The 19,105-nt window shown below is 40.0% G+C and overlaps 1 protein-coding gene across 7 annotated transcripts in view; it reads left to right on the top strand.

Moving 5' to 3' along the window:
• Positions 1–19,105, top strand: part of ptprt (protein tyrosine phosphatase receptor type T) — a 339,518-nt gene that overhangs the window by 120,059 nt on the left and 200,354 nt on the right. For all 7 annotated transcript variants that reach the window (XM_079579208.1, XM_079579213.1, XM_079579209.1 and 4 more), the window contains exons 9-11: positions 11,823–11,938; positions 13,463–13,643; positions 18,611–18,720. In XM_079579208.1, the coding sequence (XP_079435334.1) occupies positions 11,823–11,938; positions 13,463–13,643; positions 18,611–18,720 (407 nt within the window). The remainder of the gene's footprint in view (positions 1–11,822; positions 11,939–13,462; positions 13,644–18,610; positions 18,721–19,105) is intronic.

Raw genomic sequence — 19,105 nt, forward strand, 5'->3', positions numbered from 1 at the left:
TGCAGCAAAAAATCCACAAAAATGCGATGAAAAAGTGACAAAAATGTGTGACGAAAACGCAAAAAAAATATTTTTAATGCATTATTTTTTTAATGCACAAAGAAATGGAAAGACAAATGGTGAATGTGTAGATTTCACATTAATTTCAAGAGATGAAAGACCCTCCAATCATCCCATTAAAGCTTGTACTAAGGAAAAGATTTAGTAAGGCAAGCATGTTACTTAGTACTGCTTTAATGTTAAAGAGTAAACCAGATGCATTTTGTTACTTAGTTCTTCACAATTTATTTTTAGATGTTTTCATGGTGTTTTCTTCTTATTTCACGTCATGTTTCAAAATAACGTTCCTCTCACTTGAGTAAATGTTCTGGCTCCTTGTCGATAGGCTCAGGACAAAGCCAGTGATTCTCAAAGATGCTGCAGTGTGTAGGGACCGAAAAGGAAGCTGAGAATACTTATCCACTTATCCTTTAGGGCTGCAACTAACGATTATTGTGTCGAGTAATCGCTTGGCTGTGAATGGTGTAGGAACATTTTATTTTTCCTATTTCTTTTAATCACATATAGTTTAACCCCTTAACTCCCACCTGAACCGGGCACATTTTCTCCAGCTTTACCCCAATCCAAAAGCTTCTGGAAAAAAGGTGTGAAAATGGCGACAAAACTGAGACGAAAACAAGGAGGAAAATGTGACAAAAGTGAGAAAAAAATGGACAAAAAAGTGACAAAAAAATTACAAAAAAATGACAGAAATGGATAAAAATTTGACAAAAAAGGGAGAAAAATTTGATGAAAAAAAACGAAAAAATTGACGAAAAAGTAACAAAAAAGTCACGAAAATTTGACAAAAATGAGACGACCGCCCAACAAAAAAGTGATGAAAAAAAATCCGATAATGTGAGGAAAAAGATCAATTTTGTTTTGTAGGTCCTAGCTTTCAAATGAGGTGCTACACTGGCCTACAGGGTTTGGGTAAAGCTGAACTGGAGAAAATGCTCTCGGCGCTGCTTGAAGATGTGTTGCTGGAGTAAACTAAAGGGAAATGTTTGTTGGAGGCTCTATTCATGAAATTTACAATGAACAAAATGTACACAGACCCTAACTATAAAAACAAAGTAGGATTTCATCAAAAATACTTCATTTTTATGTCATTTTTAGTCCATTTTAGTCTGTGTGAACCAGAAAACGAGTAATCGATCACTAAAATAGTCGTCGATTAATTGATTAGTCGTTTCAGCCCTAGTGTCCTTTGCTTTTTACTACAGTCACGCCCTCCTGTTGTTAATGATTCTTTACAAAGGTCTCACAGTGTCCACTCGTGGGTCAGGCTCCTCCTTTAGGGAAGCCCTGTCCGCTGTTGTTCAGGGTTGTGTTCAGGGTCATTAGAGCAGCTGAAGCAGGAGCCACATTACCTGAGTTGTAATGCAGCATTGATCACCTGCTGTTTAACTGTGCGGCCTGTTTGTCTGACTGGACTGTTTTCCATTAGCTGCAGACACGCTCCAAGACGCTCTCCGTGTGACGCTTTTAAATATTACAGCAAGAAGCCAAATGTGCTCGGTTTAATCAAAAGTTCAAACCATTTAAAAAAGACGGCGTGTACTTTTGTGCACGTGTATCGACCGCTTCGCCCCCACCTGAACCAAGCGCATTTTCTCCAGTGGAGCTTTGCCAAAATCTAAAGGCTTCTTGGAAAAAAGTGGCGGAAAAAATGTGACGAAAATGCACCAAAAAAAGGCCACAAAAGAGAAACAGAAAAGTGACAAAACTGTGGTGAAATAGTGTCAAGAAAGCATGGGAAAAAATGCAAGAAAAATGTGACAAAAAAGCTTGAAAAATGCAACAAAAAAATCCACAAATAGCAACAAAAATGTGACAAAAAAGTGAAAAATGCAACAAAATGTGACAAAAAAGCTTGAAAAATGCAACAAAAAAATCCACAAAAAAGCAACAAAAATGTGACAAAAAAGTGGAAAAATGCAACAAAGTGTGACAAAAAAGTGAAAAATGCAACAAAAATGACAAAAAAGTGAAAAATGTGACAAAAAAGCTTGAAAAATGACAAAAAAGTGAAAAATGTGACAAAAAAGTGAAAAATGCAACAAAATGTGACAAAAAAGTGAAAAATGTGACAAAAAAGCTTGAAAAATGCAACAAAAATTTGACAAAAAAGTGAAAAATGCAACAAAAATGTGACAAAAAAGCTTGAAAAATGCAACAAAAAAATCCACAAAAAAGCAACAAAAATGTGACAAAAAAGTGGAAAAATGCAACAAAATGTGACAAAAAAGTGAAAAATGCAACAAAAATGACAAAAAAGTGAAAAATGTGACAAAAAAGCTTGAAAAATGACAAAAAAGTGAAAAATGTGACAAAAAAGTGAAAAATGCAACAAAATGTGACAAAAAAGTGAAAAATGTGACAAAAAAGCTTGAAAAATGCAACAAAAATTTGACAAAAAAGTGAAAAATGCAACAAAAATGTGACAAAAAAGCTTGAAAAATGCAACAAAAAAATCCACAAAAAAGCAACAAAAATGTGACAAAAAAGTGAAAAATGCAAAAAAAAATGTGACAAAAAAGTGAAAAATGCAACAAAAAAATCCACAAAAAAGCAACAAAAATGCAATGAAAAAGTGACAAAAATGTGTGACAAAAACGAAAAAAAATTAATTTATCACATTTTTGTCATTTTTTTTGTCATTTTTGTCACATTTTTGTCATTTTTTTGTCAAATTGTTATCACATTTCTGTCATATTTTTTATCACTTTTTTGTCACATTTCCATTGTTTTCGTCTCAGTTTTGTTGCTATTTTCACGGCTTTTTTCCAGAAGCTTTGGGACTGGGGTAAAGCCAAACTGGAGAATAAAGAGCCAGTGGCCCTTCTGTGCTCTTCCAGAATGGACATATGGCCAGTCCGCCCCTGGATGTTTTGAATGTTGTGAGAACAATAGTACTGCAATACTTAAAATAATAAAAATGTGTAATTCAAAATCACACAAAACATATTGACAGTATATTACAAATGGTTGAAGTAAATCACGAGTGCAGCAGAAGTGAACTTTGCTAGATTCCTGTTTTTGCACCGCGCGCACGATGTCTATAAGCCAATTTGTTCTGCTCAGCTCACTATTTCCGAAAGATCGTATGTTTTGCTTGAACATGAAACTCAGCGCTGTAATGTCGGCCTGGAGCTCGCGAGGGTTTGCTCTGATCTCAGTCTTCCTCCAGGGCCTTCATCACGGGAGACTCTGCTGTTATTTACTCCTCTCATGGTTAATGTGGAGCTGCGGGTGCCGGAGCTTTTAGCAGAAATGAACTGATGGGAGCTTTTCCGTCAGTATCTCTGCTGTTAATCGTGTTTATAGCCTCTGGACGAGTGCAGCTTTCAAACCGTGTAATGTGTAGAAATGTGTTCAGTCAGGAAGTACCATGTTTCCTCTTCTGGGCAGCGGGCGGCCCTCTGAGATGGCGCTTCATTAGTGCAATATTGCTGTTCTACGATCATACCAAACTGAGAAAATATTAAAAACACTGTATACGGACAATATTGTTGTGTTATGTGACTTAAAGGGGCAAAATTAAACAAACTACCCTTCTCAGGGGTGGACTGGGACTGAAAAACAGCCCTGGACTCTGGTCAGCCTGGCCCAAATTAGCGTAATTATGACACTTCCACAAATACATATTTTAACCTCTTGCCACCCGCCTAAACCAAATGCATTCTGTCCTCTTTTGGCTGTGTAACACCTCATTTGAAAGCTTAGACCCACAAAACCGACCTTTTTCCTCGCGTTTTTGCTGTATTGTGTCATCTTTTGTATGTTTTTTTTTTCTTTTTTGTCACATTTTTGTTGAGTTTTTGTTGAATTTTTGTTGAATTTTTGTCACTTTTTGGTTGAGCTTTTTGTCACTTTTTGTTGAATTTTTGTCACTTTTTGTTGAATTTTTGTAATTTTTTTGTTGAGTTTTTGTCACATTTTTGGTTCTTTCGTTTTCCACTGAAAAAACGCTGACTCTTGGTTCCAAAATCTGGTGCCGGTTGGGAACCAATTAAAAGCTGGACCAAGAAACGAGCACCAGTGATGTCAGCGGCTGGGGGCGTGGCTCTCTCCTCCAACAAACACTCAATATTAGTTAGTTTGTGCTTAGAACTTCCTGGAGAAGCCAAAACAGTCTCTGTGGAGGAAACTGTTGTTTTGCTTTATGCTCTTTAGCTAAAACAAGAGTTAGAAAGAAGAAATCAAAATGTTAACGGCTGCTGTGCTGTGACTGAAACATAAACTTATTTTTCTGTATTTTATAACCAGAAGTGGCTGTAGTAAGATGTTACTATCCATGTTTTATGTTGACTTCCCAAAGTGTTGCTATGACAATAGGCACAGCTCTCATTTTGGTGGGAAACCAAGTCAGCATGGAACCAACCACCAGAACCAGCCCAGAACCAACACCTTAGTGGAAAAGCCCTACAAGTGACTCAAAAAAATAACTTATAGCATTAGGCAGCACAACTAAGATTTTAACACCAGACATGCTCAAGGCTTTGCTGCAGTTGTTCCCATTGAAAAACGCAATTGACGTCTATAGGCGTCATTGGCAGTCAATGAGTTAAGAGGTTGAAGGTTTCTACAAGGCACAGTCATTTGTTAGTGTAGCTTCTCAACTGAGCAAATGTCTCTGTTTCTGAGTGTTTCGCCTCAAGCGGCTTCGTCAGCAACTCATCATCTCCAGCAGCAGACTGGACATAGACTGTTCTTGTAGGCCGAGGTTATTCTTTCACCATGGCTTCTTTTGTTGGAATGATTGTGTCGAGGATGGACATTCAGCCAATCAAAACAAAGCCTCCAAGCACATTTATAAAGACACAGTGCTTCAACAGGAAATACATGACACCCCCAAGGCTATGAGGTATCAACTTCAGCTTTACGAAGTGTGATTCTCAGAGCGTGCGGTTGTGATGAGCTTGTTTTCCTGCGTTGGAACGTTCGCTCTGGGCCCGTCCCGTCAGTGTTGTCAGGTAGATCTCTGCGCTCGGCCTCCGGTTCAGGGAGCGACTGTGTTCGAGGGCGAATCTGATGAACGAGCCGCAGAAACAGAGCCATTAATTTGAGACTTTGGGGAGACCGGACGAGAGCGGGAGAGCGGGCGAGGAAATCAATCTCTCTGCCTCCCTAAAGCACCTCCTCGGCTTTAGATTTATACTGTTTTTATGTGTGTCTTGGTGGTCATTATTTGTCCACTCACTAATTTCCCGTTACTGCCGGCCTCGTCTTTCCCACCGCTGTCAATCTCCAAACGCCTCCTTTTTCTTTTGGCTCGGGGCAAAATAAACTTCTGCTTCTTGAGATTTTTAACAGCTCCAATTTGGATTATTCAATACATTTTTGAGCGTTTTTGGAAAAAATAAATAAAAAAATTGCTGCAACGTAAAAGAAAAAAACATTAGTAACACTATAATAACTATACCTTTTTATATCCTTAACAAATGATGAATACACACTTAACTAAGGAATTGTTCATGATGAATTAAGTGTGACTAACACTTTACTAATAATTATTAAATTAATACAGTTAATGCATAACTCGTAGTGAATAGTCCTTCGAATACTTCACTTAAGTAAGGGATAATGTATAGAACGCTGGTCATTATCTGGAAAATAAGTACCAACAGAAGACCAGACAGGTACGCATCAACTCGTCTAAGCTCAGGAAAGAACATATCTCAGTGTGGAAAAACGGTGGCCTGTTCCTTTAAGAGGTTAAGTGTTAGTCACACTTAACTAATGAATTGTCCATGATGAATCAAGTGTTAATTCATCATTTATTAAAGCTCAATAAAGTGTAGTTAGCAAGTAGTCGTTCAACACAATGAAATGGCTCAATGATGGGGTAAATTTTGTGATTTCAATGAAAGGTTCTCTGAATACTATGGGAAAGTTTTTCATTTTGTTTTGGTTAAATCTCAGAAAAACATCCCGAAGCAGCATTTCATACTTTTTTGACTAAAGCCACCTTATTGAAATGATAGCTGGTGCTCAAGCAAAATAAGCATCCCTTATATTAATATTACTGTATATTTAAAGAAACATTACTTGCATTTTGTACATGGACACAAACCTGCTTCCGCTGAGGTGCTGATATACGGTCAGACAGCTCTGCTCTGGATTCACTGCAGGAAGGGGTCACACGCCTCTGTCGGAAACATGCCTCAAAGTTTGGCCTCTGTCAGGACTGCACCGCCCAGAGTGCCCGGCTCACAGCGGGCCAGAGCAAACAGGGCGACCCTGACCTGTCCTGATTAATGAGGCGGAGCAGGAAGTGTGTCTCTTGGACTCTCGGGAGGAGAAAAATGTTTCCAGAGCTGCAGGATTGTCAAACATAAATATTGACCAGTTGTTATCAATGCTTTTTTATTCATCACTCCCGACTAAAAGCATAATATTGAATATTTACAGGATCTGTATCATGCTATTTTAGCCATTCCAAAGTTAAGCATAGGCATTAATATGATATATTGTACCTCTACCACTATGGAGCACTATTTTTGTGATAAATATAAGTATTTTCTGGAGGTATTCTTCCAACCCGGAAGAAAAAACGCTTGGATTCAGTTAACTCCGCCCCCTCTCTTCACACATACAACTTTAGCAGTAGTAGAAATATAAATTCCACAGAAAAAAGTTACTTCGCTAACACGCGTTTTGATTGACTCTGTCCTGGTCGCTCCATCAGGTGTTTTTATTGTGGGATTTACGTTGGTTATAAGAGTTAATCCACTTTGATTCAGGCGAAGGTTCACCAAACATCCATCAGTGACAGTCACAGAAAAACACTATTTTGGCTGAGAGTCGCCGAATCCCGGAAAGAAAAAACAACTTCTGGAGAGTGGCCTCTTCTTTAGGAAGGTTGAATAAAGTCCTTCTGCTGCTGCTCCTCTCGTAGCCAAACGCACTTTTCTCCATGACATTATCGTTAGGTAAGAAAAAAAACACCAGGCGTGTCCAGAGTAGGTTAGAAAGAGCTCCTTCTTCACAACTTTCGGTGCAAACATGACGCTCGGGGTGCGTTTGTTTCCTCTGCAGGGGCAGCACGGACACGCCAGGCACTTCCTTGATTCAGGAGGATTGCTGAGAACTGCGTAAATGAAGCCAAGAAACACTCTGGGGGTGTTTATGACAAGGAAATAGCAAAACAACATGGTTCAAAGTTCCAAAAAGTCGATTTTGCAGGATACAGGCCCTTTAAAGTCACCTACGACCTTTGCATGAAAGTGTCCATGAACATTTTTATCAACGCTTAACCTCTAAAAGCTTCTTCCAGCCTACAAGCCAGTGTAACGCCTCATTTGAAAGCTAAGATCGTCGCCGCGTTTGTCACATTTTTAAAGAGTTTTTGTCTCTTTTTTGACTTTTTTTCGTAGGTTTATTTCAGTTTTTTCTGTTGCTTTTTTAATGTTTTTTTTGCACTTTTTCGTTGCGTTTTTTGTCTTTTTTTGTCTTGTGTTTTTGTCGCTTTTCCAGCCTGTTTTTGATGATCTTTCGTGGCTTTTTCATCACTTTTTAGTTATGCTTTTGTCCCTTGTTTATTGTATCATTGTTGCTTTTCCGGCACGTTTACGTCTCTCCATTGTAGATTTTTTCATCCTCGTTTTTGTAGCTATTTCGACCCTTTTTTTCCCCAAGAAGCTTTCAGATTTAGGGGTAAAGGTGGGGGATTAAGAGGTCAAAAGTAAAGAGAGCAGCCACTGTAAAATCTCCACAAACACTAGTTGTTTTCGCAAAAAGTCCACAACAAATACCTGATTGACGCTATAATAAATCTCCACCTAAGTTCTGGGGTTGTCATTTACAAGCACTCACTCCACTCATTTGTCAGCGAGTACAAACCTTTCTGCATCTCCCCTTTACCCCCTGCATCGTCCTCCTCCTGAAATGAGCAGAGTCCCCCCCCCGATCCCAGAGCAGATTACCTACAGATTATCTTGGATCCGACCCAAAGACCGTGGATTAAGAGGCCGCTGATAGGAGTCATGGTGGGTTTTAGTGGGCTCGTATTTCCTCCGCAGACCTCATGTATAAATCAGATTAGGGAAAAAAAAAAAACCTGACCTGGGAGTCCGCGGACAAACAATGCATCGCGAGCCATTTTGATTTATTACCGTTCTGCAGAAAGAGCCTTTATTGCGTTCGGTGGAACCCAGAGAATCCCTTTGTAATATGTGAATAAACAACAAACAAAACGTCAAATATCAATACATTTACAAATGGCTGGATCGCTCGACGGTTGTGTGTGTTAAGACGCTTTGAAATTGCACCGACTCCTCTTTTGAATCCAATTATATTTCAATCTAATGCGTCCAAAACAAAAGCGTAACCTTTCCAGCCTCCCGCGACTCGTATTCCTTCGTCATCAAAAACCGGCACAGTCTCATTTGTTCTTTACTGGCTCCGGGCTTTTCTTTTTTTTACGCGCGTCCTAACAGAAATCAATATGAAGTTTACAGTCTGACAAGCCTTTCTATGACTTGTTAAAAGCAACACATTTCCCCCACCGCCCGCCCGCCCTCCGATGGGTTTACAGCAGTTCCTTGGATGCGCTAGTCGTGTGTGTGTGTGTGTGTGTGTGTGTGTGTCCCTCCTGCTGTTTTCTTGGCTGTAAAAAAAAAAAGAAAAAATGCCATTGTTGCAGCGCAGACTCACACAGAGACAATGGGATTACTTCTTCTTTGGCTGCAGACTTTTTAAGTACAAAGACAGTCTGTTTAAACCCGAGGGTCTCGTTTTCTTAATCTTAGTTAGCGGCGTTGGCTAATTCCATCGATTTCTGGAGATTAAGGGGCATGTTGGCGCAACTAACTGATTTATTCCTCTGTGGTTAAAGCTAAAGCCTTCAGTTTAGCCTTAATTAGTCCTCCTTTTATGCAGCGCTCTTCGCTACAATATGGCTTCACGATGGAGTCTAGGGACGGATCCTGCGTAGATCCTTGGCCTCCCAGCCCTTGTTTGCTAAAGCAGCCGTTCTCAGTGTTTACCAAGTCAGATTAGCCCCTTTGCAGATAAGAGACTACAAGATACGATTGAACTTTAACCTCTTAAAGGGGGGGTATTATGCAAAATCGACTTTTTCAAGCTTTCCATCATGTTATTATGTCACTCCTTCATTAAAAACATGCCTGAAGTGTTGCCTTGGCACATTCGCGTATTTTTGAGTAATCTGTAAAAACTCTGATGGCGGCCATTTTAGGGATAGGTTTGCCTGAGTCCTCCTAGGAACGCCCCCACCTCCTGGAGACGCCTCCGAGCTTTCGTCACCAGCCGAGTAACCAACCTATAGGCCAGTGTAGCGCCTCTGAAAGCTAATTATAAAACTGATCGTGACCTTTTTGTCACATTGTGAAGCGTTTTTTTTTATAGTTTTGTAGGTCTTTGAGGGTTTTTTGGTAGTCATCCAATAACCCGCTTTAATGTTTTTTTTAATTATCCAACAAAGAAGTTAAATCAATTCAACTGGACATTTTTCACAGTCGCCCGACGTTTCGAGAATCATCTAACTCTATGAAAAATGTCCAGTTGAATTGATATAACTTGTGTTTTTACCACCCTGGATGATATCGATCTTTGTTGGAGCATAGATAAAGACGGCTTCTCTTGAATCGCCCGTATATGGTCATGTTTAAAAACAGTTAAGGGGGAAAACAACTTGGAGAAAAATCTAAACTTTCTCTAATTATTCAAAAACTACTTTAACAAATGCTGAATTATGAATATAGTTTCTACTAAATAAAGATACAAAGACATGGGGAGGAGCAAAGTGGTTCAACAGCCCATAAATACATAAATAACATAGATGCTAACATGATGCTTTATGTTAGCAGCAAAACAAAATCTTTGGGGAAACACAATTTTTCACACTTTTTAGCCATTTTCTGGTGAAATATAAACTAAATTATCACACATACGTAAAGTCAAGTCTAAATCGGGTCCATATGGATGTTTATTCACAGCAAATTGTTCAGTAGAAGCAAAAAAACGGCAGTCGTTGCTAGCGCTAGCTAGTGTTAGCATTTACGCGATTCTATGTTAGCATTCTCTGTTATGTTTATGTGTTCATGGGCTGTTGAACCACTTTGCTCCTCTCCATGTCTTTGTATCTTTATTTAGTAGAAACCATATTCATGATTCAGTGATTGTTGAAGTAATTATTTTTATAATTAGAGAAAGTTTAGATGTATCTATCCCAGTGTTCTAAAGGTCCATAATATTACATAGAGGGATGATTATTTTGTTTTTGAGGAAAGTTTTGGTCTTGTACAAAGAGATCATGGAGCCAATGATTTGATATTAATGGTCATTTTTGTTCATAATTTTTCTTTTTAGATACGATTTGTGAACGTGTAATGCAGTTAATAGGATAAACTGGCTTGGTCCGATGACATCATCACATTCTAGAACCTGAAACCCAGCAATAGGTAGCGTTCACGATTTAGAATGTGATGATGTCATAATGTCAGATGGAGGGCGGGGCCAATACAACTCTATGGGAGAAATGCAGTTTTTGTAAGAAATCTCCAAAACGAAAATTGACAAATGTTTTTCCTCTTCAGTATTTGATCGTGATTGGATTCACAAACCTGTGATATTATTTTTTTGTCTGAAAGTCCTTTCTATTGGACAACATCACGCTCATGTTTTCGCATATTGTCACCACCTTTTGACATTCTTTAGAGATGGACATTAGTTCATATGTGCTGACAGAGGAGACAATGAACTTTGTGACAGTTTTTGTTTCATGTGGATTCCTCCAGTAATGACTGAGATATGAGCCAAAAAACAAAGACATAAAAATATGCATTTTGTCAGTTACCGCCGTTACCATAGTTACCGTCAGTTGACCTCCACCTCAATGTTAAACTATAGGCTCTTTAGAATGTGGTGATGTCACGTGAACGCTACCTATTGCTGGGTTGCAGGTTCTAGAATGTGATGATGTCATCGGACCCAGCGGGGGGCAAGAGCCAGTTTTTCCTATTAATAACATTACACTTTCACAAGTCATAGCTAAAAAGAAAATATATGAATTTAAAAAATGATCTTTAATATCAGCCACTGGGCCCATGATCTCTCTGTACAAGATCAAAAATTTCCTCAAAAACAAAGTAATTGTTCCTCTATATAATAGTATAGGCCTTTAGAACGCTGTGATGTCACCTGCAACCCAGCAATAGATACAGACGGAGTCTCTGGAATCGCCCATCTATGGTCATGTTTGAAAACAGTTAAGGGGGAAACAATTTGGAGAAAAATCTAAACTTTCTCTAATTATTTAAAAACTACTGATATAGTTTTCTACTAAATAAAGATACAAAGACATGGAGAGGAGCAAAGTGGTTCAACAGCCCATAAATACATAAATAACCGAGAATGCTAACGGTTAGCTAGCGCTAGCTACAACTGCCGTTTTTTCACTTCTACTGAACAATCTGCTGTGAGACAATATCCACGTGGGCCCGATTTACACTTGACTTTATTTGTATGTGATAAATAACTTCATATTCCACCAGAAAATGACTAAAAAGAGTGAAAACTGTGCAAACTACAACACCTGTGCACTTAGAGTATGTCACCACCCGATCTATCTGGTGCGACTTTACATCACTTTGACCTCGAACTGATTGAACTTCTGTGTATTTTTATTATGTGAACTTAAGTAAAACCTAAATCTTTTGCAAAAGTTGAGCTTGTGAATCATTTTCTTCAGCAAACTCGCCTCACATTTGTAGCTTATACAGTTTTATTTATTCATGTGTTTTGTCCCCCTGTAGATCCGGTCCACGGTCCTCAGAGCGTGAACGTGGTGGATGTGAGAGCTCGCCAGCTGACCGTGCAGTGGGAGACGTTTGGATACGCGGTGACTCGCTGTCACAGCTACAATCTGACAGTAAGTACAGCAGCCTCACACCGAGCGGAAGCACACTCTACGGACACTAATTATAATGCGCGGAGAAAGCGCCGCAAACTAAAGACTCATATCAGCTGTCAGGAGCGCACAACCTGCACTCATTACAGAAACAGATTCCACTAATAGTTGATCTGAATGTTTTTGGTTTGAGACTGGAAGACTTGAAGGACATTTAATGGCTTCAGTCATTACAAGCATTGCATGTTTTTGTTCAGGGGCAGCACGGGCAACTTAAATGTAGTCGGTTTAAGCCATTTTGAGTTCAATTTGCAAACCGTCATCACTTAAACACATTTTAAAAAGCAACAAAAGAGCACAAATTATGGCTGTATCCAATGGTCCACACTATTCCCTATAACCCCTCATTCACTACATAGCCCTGCACTATATAGTCACTATATAGTCACTGATTCTGTTGGCGATTCGAACACAAGCCACTACTTTCTCTGTGCTGCGTGACGTCAGGCTGCAGATATGTTATTTTTTATTTTTTGATCTGACTTTATTTATTGTTACAAACGTTTATTTTATGAAACAGAACGACTGTTTTGGCACTTTTACAGGCATTACAATCATCACAAAAAAAAATAAAATAAAATAAAAATCACCCCAGCGCGAGCTCAGAGACGCCGAAAGTCGGTCAGAGCCCGGTGTCCGAACACCAGCAGATTGTGTGACGACATCTGCTAAAAGTCGCTAAACTCCGGGAATAAAGTATTTCTGTGATAAAGACCAGACTCAGAGACAGTGGAATATTTATGAATTAATATGAGTCAGATACGCTTTATTTCACATGGATTTTACGTGAATGGCTTGGATTATTCGAGAGGAAGCTGTCGGTCATTTAACAGCTCCAGCTAAAGGTTAGCAGCTAACGTTAGCATCTTGTCACCGTAACCGTTTATATGTTGGTCGTTTATTCATGAGAAACACAAACACACGACTGAAACAGCTGATTTACTTCAGTCGTGTTGTTTAGTTCAAAGACCTGTCTCTGTCAGGCTCTTCTCCGACTCTCGCAATGCATTGTGGTCTATATTGACCCGTTTAGTGACCATCGATGCTCACTACTTTTCGAGATGCATTGTGGGAAATTTCGAGTGCACTACTTTTTTCTCTCTGGACATTCGGACACCCCTACAAAATGGCATGACCGCTATATAGTCACTATATAGGGAATATTGTGGACATACTGCCTATGTATTGTTCTTCATGTCTTTTGATGTTGAGTATCTGACGCTTCTGCTGTACATTTCCCTCTGGATCAACAAAGAATCCATCCGTCCGATCCGCATTTCTCCCCCATGCCTTTGTTTTCCCACTTCTATTCTTTTCTCTTATTTTAAATATTAAGACAGCATTCAGTAAAAAGCATTTGGAACAAAGCTATATAAAGTACAAGTACATATTCGGATATTCATTTTGTAGGAAAACCCACACGAGCGAAAGGCATTCATCAGTTTCTCTCCAGCCTTAAATCCTGTTGTCCCTCGGTGTTCCCAGGTGCAGTACCAGTACGTGTTCAACCAGCAGGAGTTTGCAGCCGAAGAGTTGATCCAGACTTCGTCCCATTACACTCTGAGGGGTCTGAGGCCTTTTGTAACAGTGAGGTTACGGCTGGTCCTGGCCAACCCGGAGGGCAGCAAGGAGAGCGAGGAGATCGTCAAGCAAACAGAGGAGGACGGTGAGAGCTTTTACTTAAACTTTTAAAATGTATTATTAAAACAGCATCATCTTACTTGAAATACGATGATAAGGTCAAGATTATTTGAAGGTTCCGAGTAGTCTAGGACCTAAGACTGATCCTTGTGGCCACCTTGCAATACAGTAGTTGAGGAAGTCAGCATGTCATTCTCCTCGCAGATCGGTTTGATAAATAGTTTTTAAACCGGCTCACTGCCTTCGTTGATGACCACAGAATAACCACATAAACAACCCGGGACCCTGCTATAAAATGTGTTTGATGTTTTCATGATTTCAAGCAGCAAAACGTTGAAAAGTTGGTTTAATCAGCGTTTTTTTTCGATGTTTGCTTGCTTTGGGAATCCCTGTGATGGACGATTGGTTGAAGTTTTGGCTCTAACACTGATTGATCAACAGCTTCATGGCCCCATTAATGTAAATCAGTACTTAAGTAGCAGCTGTTGTAGAGCCGTGACCTTTTCTGAAGCCAAATTGAAATGATTCTTTATATTGTTGTGGTTCAAAATCCCATATTTGTTGTCCAAACAGTTTTGATGAGCTCCGAGTAAAGTGTAGGACCTAAGACTGATCCTTGTGGCCACCTTGAAATACAGTAGGTGAGGAAGTCAGCATGTCATTCTCCTCGCAGATCGGTTTGATAAATAGTTTTTAAACCGGCTCACTGCCTAAACAACCTGGGAGCCTGCTGTAAATGTGTTTGATGTTTTCATGATTTCAAGCAGTAAAACGTTGAAAAGTTGGTTTAATCAGCGTTTTTTTTCCCGATGTTTGTCCCTTATACCGACCCCCGCTTTGGGAACCCCTGTGATGCATCATTGGCTTGAAGTTTTGGCTCTAACACTGATTGATCAACAGCTTCATGGCCCCATTAATGTAAATCAGTACTTAAGTAGCAGCTGTTGTAATGCCGTGACCTTTTCTGAAGCCAAATGGAAATTATTCTTTATGTTGTTAGTGGTTCAAAAGTTCAAAATCCCACATTCGTTGTCCAAAAAAGTTTTGCAGATGGGCCCCTGTATGTTAGATTGACATTCGCTCAGACTAAACAGATGGTACGCTGCCGGCCACCTACAGAACACGGTCTTTATTATGAAAGATGAAAATGTCACAATCAGCCTCATGCTGCTGCAGATCAACAGCAGGCACAGCGCAAACAACAACTAATTGGCAAGTAACACCAGGCAGAGGATTGCACATTTCAGCAACTTGTTAAAAGTACTACAACGGCAAGGAAATCAACCGTCACCTGCATACAAACGATATCAGGGAGTTCTTGTTATACGAAAGTACGATATTTTCACCTTCAGCCAGTGAGAGACAGCATGAATATTTGATATATTTTTATTCCCGGCAGATGATACAGTGGCGGTGGTGTCTCTCACAGCGTGGCTCAAGGATTTTTTTTTTCTGTTCAATTAGCTGTAACGCTAAATAATGAATGCGATCGAGGAAAGCGCCTCCAGGGGAAAGACCTTAAAGCTAAAATCTCATATACGAGTATCAATTTTACACGAACAACGGCGTCTGATTACTGCGTCCTTGGGTGGGACAAGCCATGCATTCAGATCATAAAAGTGTCCGATGCCTGGGCGCTTTAGCTGTTTTCGAACTCCCATAACAACAAGAACAAGTCCTCCCGGTTATCATCCCCAGGCCCGGGCCATGTTTCTATCCATTCATACCCTGCACATTCCCTACAACTTGGCAAGATTTTAAATCTTATTTTTAGTCATGCTAGATTATTTCACTAACTTTTAGAGTTATTCACTTATTTTAAGCCATCGACTTTGCATTATAGTCTTATTTTTTAGCACAGACCTTTATTATTTGTCTTATTTAGTTCAGAAATCTTCAATCAGTTTTTTTCTGAGTTAAAATAAGAAATTGTTTATTTCAACGTCGAAAATCTTGACAAATAAATGCCGATGTTTTCATATTGCTTTTCTGGTTTTGATTTCAGTAAGATGTACATGCTTTAAACAAGCACTGGTTTCAGGTTTTTAGAGCTAGTTTTAGGATCAATTTTGGTTCATTTTAAGATATATTGACTTGCTCAGGATAATTTCCACTTTTTTTTAAGTAAGGGCAACTATAAACAAAAGTTGATATGCTCATAAGTATATTTTCCTTATAATTGAATCTAATAATAAGTTTTCTGAGCTTGAAATAAGTCTTTGGAGTGCTTATTTTGTACTGCTTGTTTCAAGATTTTAATATCTTATTTTAAGATTTCTTGCTAAGTAAAATTATCTTGCTGCATGGACAGATAATTTGACTAGTTTTAAGTATTTTTATCTTGAAATGCTGGTATTTTATCTTGTTTTTAGCTACCTCTTATTTGCAGTGTAACATTTGCCCCAGCAGAGGCGGCCGATGATTTATTCAAGCTTCAGTTTTCTCACCCTCAAACCGCTCCGCATTAGGCAGATAAAACATGTCTCTAATGATCTCACACTTCCTCGGGGCTTCGGTACATCTCCAAATCTCATTTCTAATAACCTCTGCATTTAGCTTCTGGGGAACGTTTCACCTATATCTGCTGAACACACATGAATCTTGGCATTCGGAATAGGGGCAACGTGAACTGGGAATAGAAGCCGCTTTAGGGAGGGGAATAAAAAAAACAAAAAAAAAACCTTGTAATTGTTTTGCGCGTAATTGTTTTTGCTTAACCGTGGTTAATCTGCGGGCTGTAATGCAGTAATTAGGAAACAGAGCAGCGATTGTTCACACGGAGGATAATTGCTGCTTGTAGCTGATCTGTCTTTTTGAACCAGGGGCGCCGCACACAGACGCACAGAGTCAAACAGCAGCGCGGCGTAACCTACATAGAATCAGACAGAGTGATGGATTATCACCGAGATAATTAATCGCGCTTCCTAAGAGGAGTCCTTTCATTTGTTTTAGCGTGTTCTACATACATGTTCTATTCACTTGAACCAAACGCAAACAGATGCGTATCAAGGGTGGTTTTAAAAGTTTCTACGGTCAGATCTTCTCATGTTTTAGGGGGGGGCTTTTCCAGAGTTTAGGAGCAGCCACACTTAACGCCCCATCTCCTCGCGTCTTTACACGGGATCTGGGCACATTCGAGACCTCCCTGATCTGACTGGGGCATAAAAGAGCTCAGAGAGTTACTCGGGGGCAAGTCCATTAAAGGGATATTTCAGGATTTTTGACATAGGGTCTCATTTCCTAGTTTTCCAGAGTGTTGTTGATTTCTGGAGATATTAAAAAAAAAATTCATGCAGTCCTTATAATTGAAGAGTTTTGTGGTGCTAGGCTAGTGCATGTCTATGGTAACTAGTAGGGAGGGGGCGGATCGATACCATAGTGTCGATATATCGATACCAAACGGCTACTTTTTAAGTATCGATATTGGGCAAAAAGCATCGATACTAATTTGCATATGTAAAAGGAAGGCGGGGCAGCATTTGTCAACCCAAAAGGATGATTTATTTCTTTGTTCTTTGCCAAAACAGTTCACAACAGCAAAGGATTGAACGATAAGCTTTCACTTCAATTCTGAGTTAAAAGAAGCTGGCTTTTATCACAGTATTGATTTGTTTGTCAAACTTGAAGGTGCTATCAAAAACTACCCCAAGGCGTCAGATACGCTTTTATTTCACATGGATTTTACATGAATGGCTTGGATTATTCGAGGGGAAGCTGTCGGTCATTTAACAGCTCCAGCTAAAGGTTAGCAGCTAACGTTAGCATCTTGTCACCGTAACCGTTTATATTTAGGTTGTTTATTCATGAGAAACACAAACACTCGACTGAAACAGCTGATTTACTTCAGTCGTGTTTAGTTCAAAGACCTGTCTCTGTCAGGCTCTTCTCCGACTCTCGCAATACATTGTGGTCTATATTGACCCGTTTAGTGACCATCGCTGCTCACTACTTTTCGAGATGCATTGTGGGAAATTTTGAGTCGACTATTTTTTTCTCTCTGGACATTCGGACACCCCTAAAACATGGCGTCACCACTATATAGTCACTATATAGGGGATAGTGTGGACATTCGGATACAGACTTAGACTATATAAAACTGTATAAAGTCCCTAACAACGCCCGAGCACATGGCTAATCTGCACATTAAACAAGGTTGCTAGTCCCACTACGCTGCTGCTCTGTTCTGCCAAAACTCTTCACATTATAGAGGCAGCACAAACACTCTGTACAGTGGGGTGCGGAAGTTTAGGCACCCCAGATCAGAATGAAGCAAGGAGATCATGCCTTTTGGAGATCGTTCCAAAAGGCATGAGGTTGTAGATGAGACATTCTTATAACATTCCCCAATAACAGTCTATCATTAACATTTTCAAAGTAATATTAAAAAAGGCCAGAGCAAAGTTTGGACAGAATTAATGCCTCGGATCGCAGCTTTAAACACGTTTCTAGGCAGCCATTTTGCTTCATTATTGACATTATCAGAAATTTGGATCAGGGGTGCCTAAACCTTCGCACCCCCTCTGTATATATGTGATTATCCGAGTTTCTATAACCTCCACACTCTGGGATTTAAACTTATCTCTCCTCTTAACAGCCTGTCTGGTGTCTGATTTGTCGATCGAGTTGGGTGTCGCTGAGTGTTTATGTCAAGTCTAGCACAATCGCGCTGCAAAAGTCCTTCGATAAATTAAACTGGTTCAACAACAAGTGCCAGATTAATTGGACTGAAATGAACTCCGTCTGTTTATTTTGGTTTTGTGTTGTGTGCGGAGCAGTCGCGTGAGGACAGACTACGATCTGAGCTTCATGTTTGACACGTCTGACGCCCTTCGCTCTTCGCACCTTCAGGAGCAAGTGTGATCTCGTAAACCACGGTTCTACATCAACGAGCTTCGTTCCCGCGCAGATTTAACTATGATTAATTTGTCTGACAGCGTCTGAAGTGTCACATTTACAAGATCCTGGATGATGTGGATGTTTTGTTTCGTTTAGTTCCCGGGTCGGTGCCGGTGGAGTCTCTGCAGAACACGGCGTACGAGGACAAGATCTTCCTGCAGTGGAAAGCTCCCAACGAGACCAACGGGGTCATCACTCTGTACGAGGTGAGTATACGGGCCCCGGCGATGCACACAACCTGCCTCCAACACACCTCTATAAATAGCAAACCTGATACAGATCTCTGCAGTGTGAACCAAAGTAGCTCTGTGTCCCCTGGTAACACTTAAGACAGTGTCTGACAGTGAGGCGGCTGCTGTCCGCGCTGTGTGCTGTTGTTTGTGAAGTTTATTCAGGTTGAAGTGGAGTGGAGCCCTCCATGTAATGAATTATTGACCTGCTGTGGCTCCCGTCGGCCCCTGGCATCAGTCTGCCCCACACCTGAGGCTGCCGGTGTGAGCCGCCTCTCACTGTGTGCTGCCGACGGAGATGTGCTCAGTTTTTAGAAGAGGCACTGATGCTGTTTGCAGACACCGACCTCTGATTACTCAA

The sequence above is a fragment of the Gobius niger genome, assembly GCF_951799975.1.
Source record: "Gobius niger genome assembly, chromosome: 20".
NCBI classification, from domain to species: Eukaryota; Metazoa; Chordata; class Actinopteri; order Gobiiformes; family Gobiidae; genus Gobius; species Gobius niger.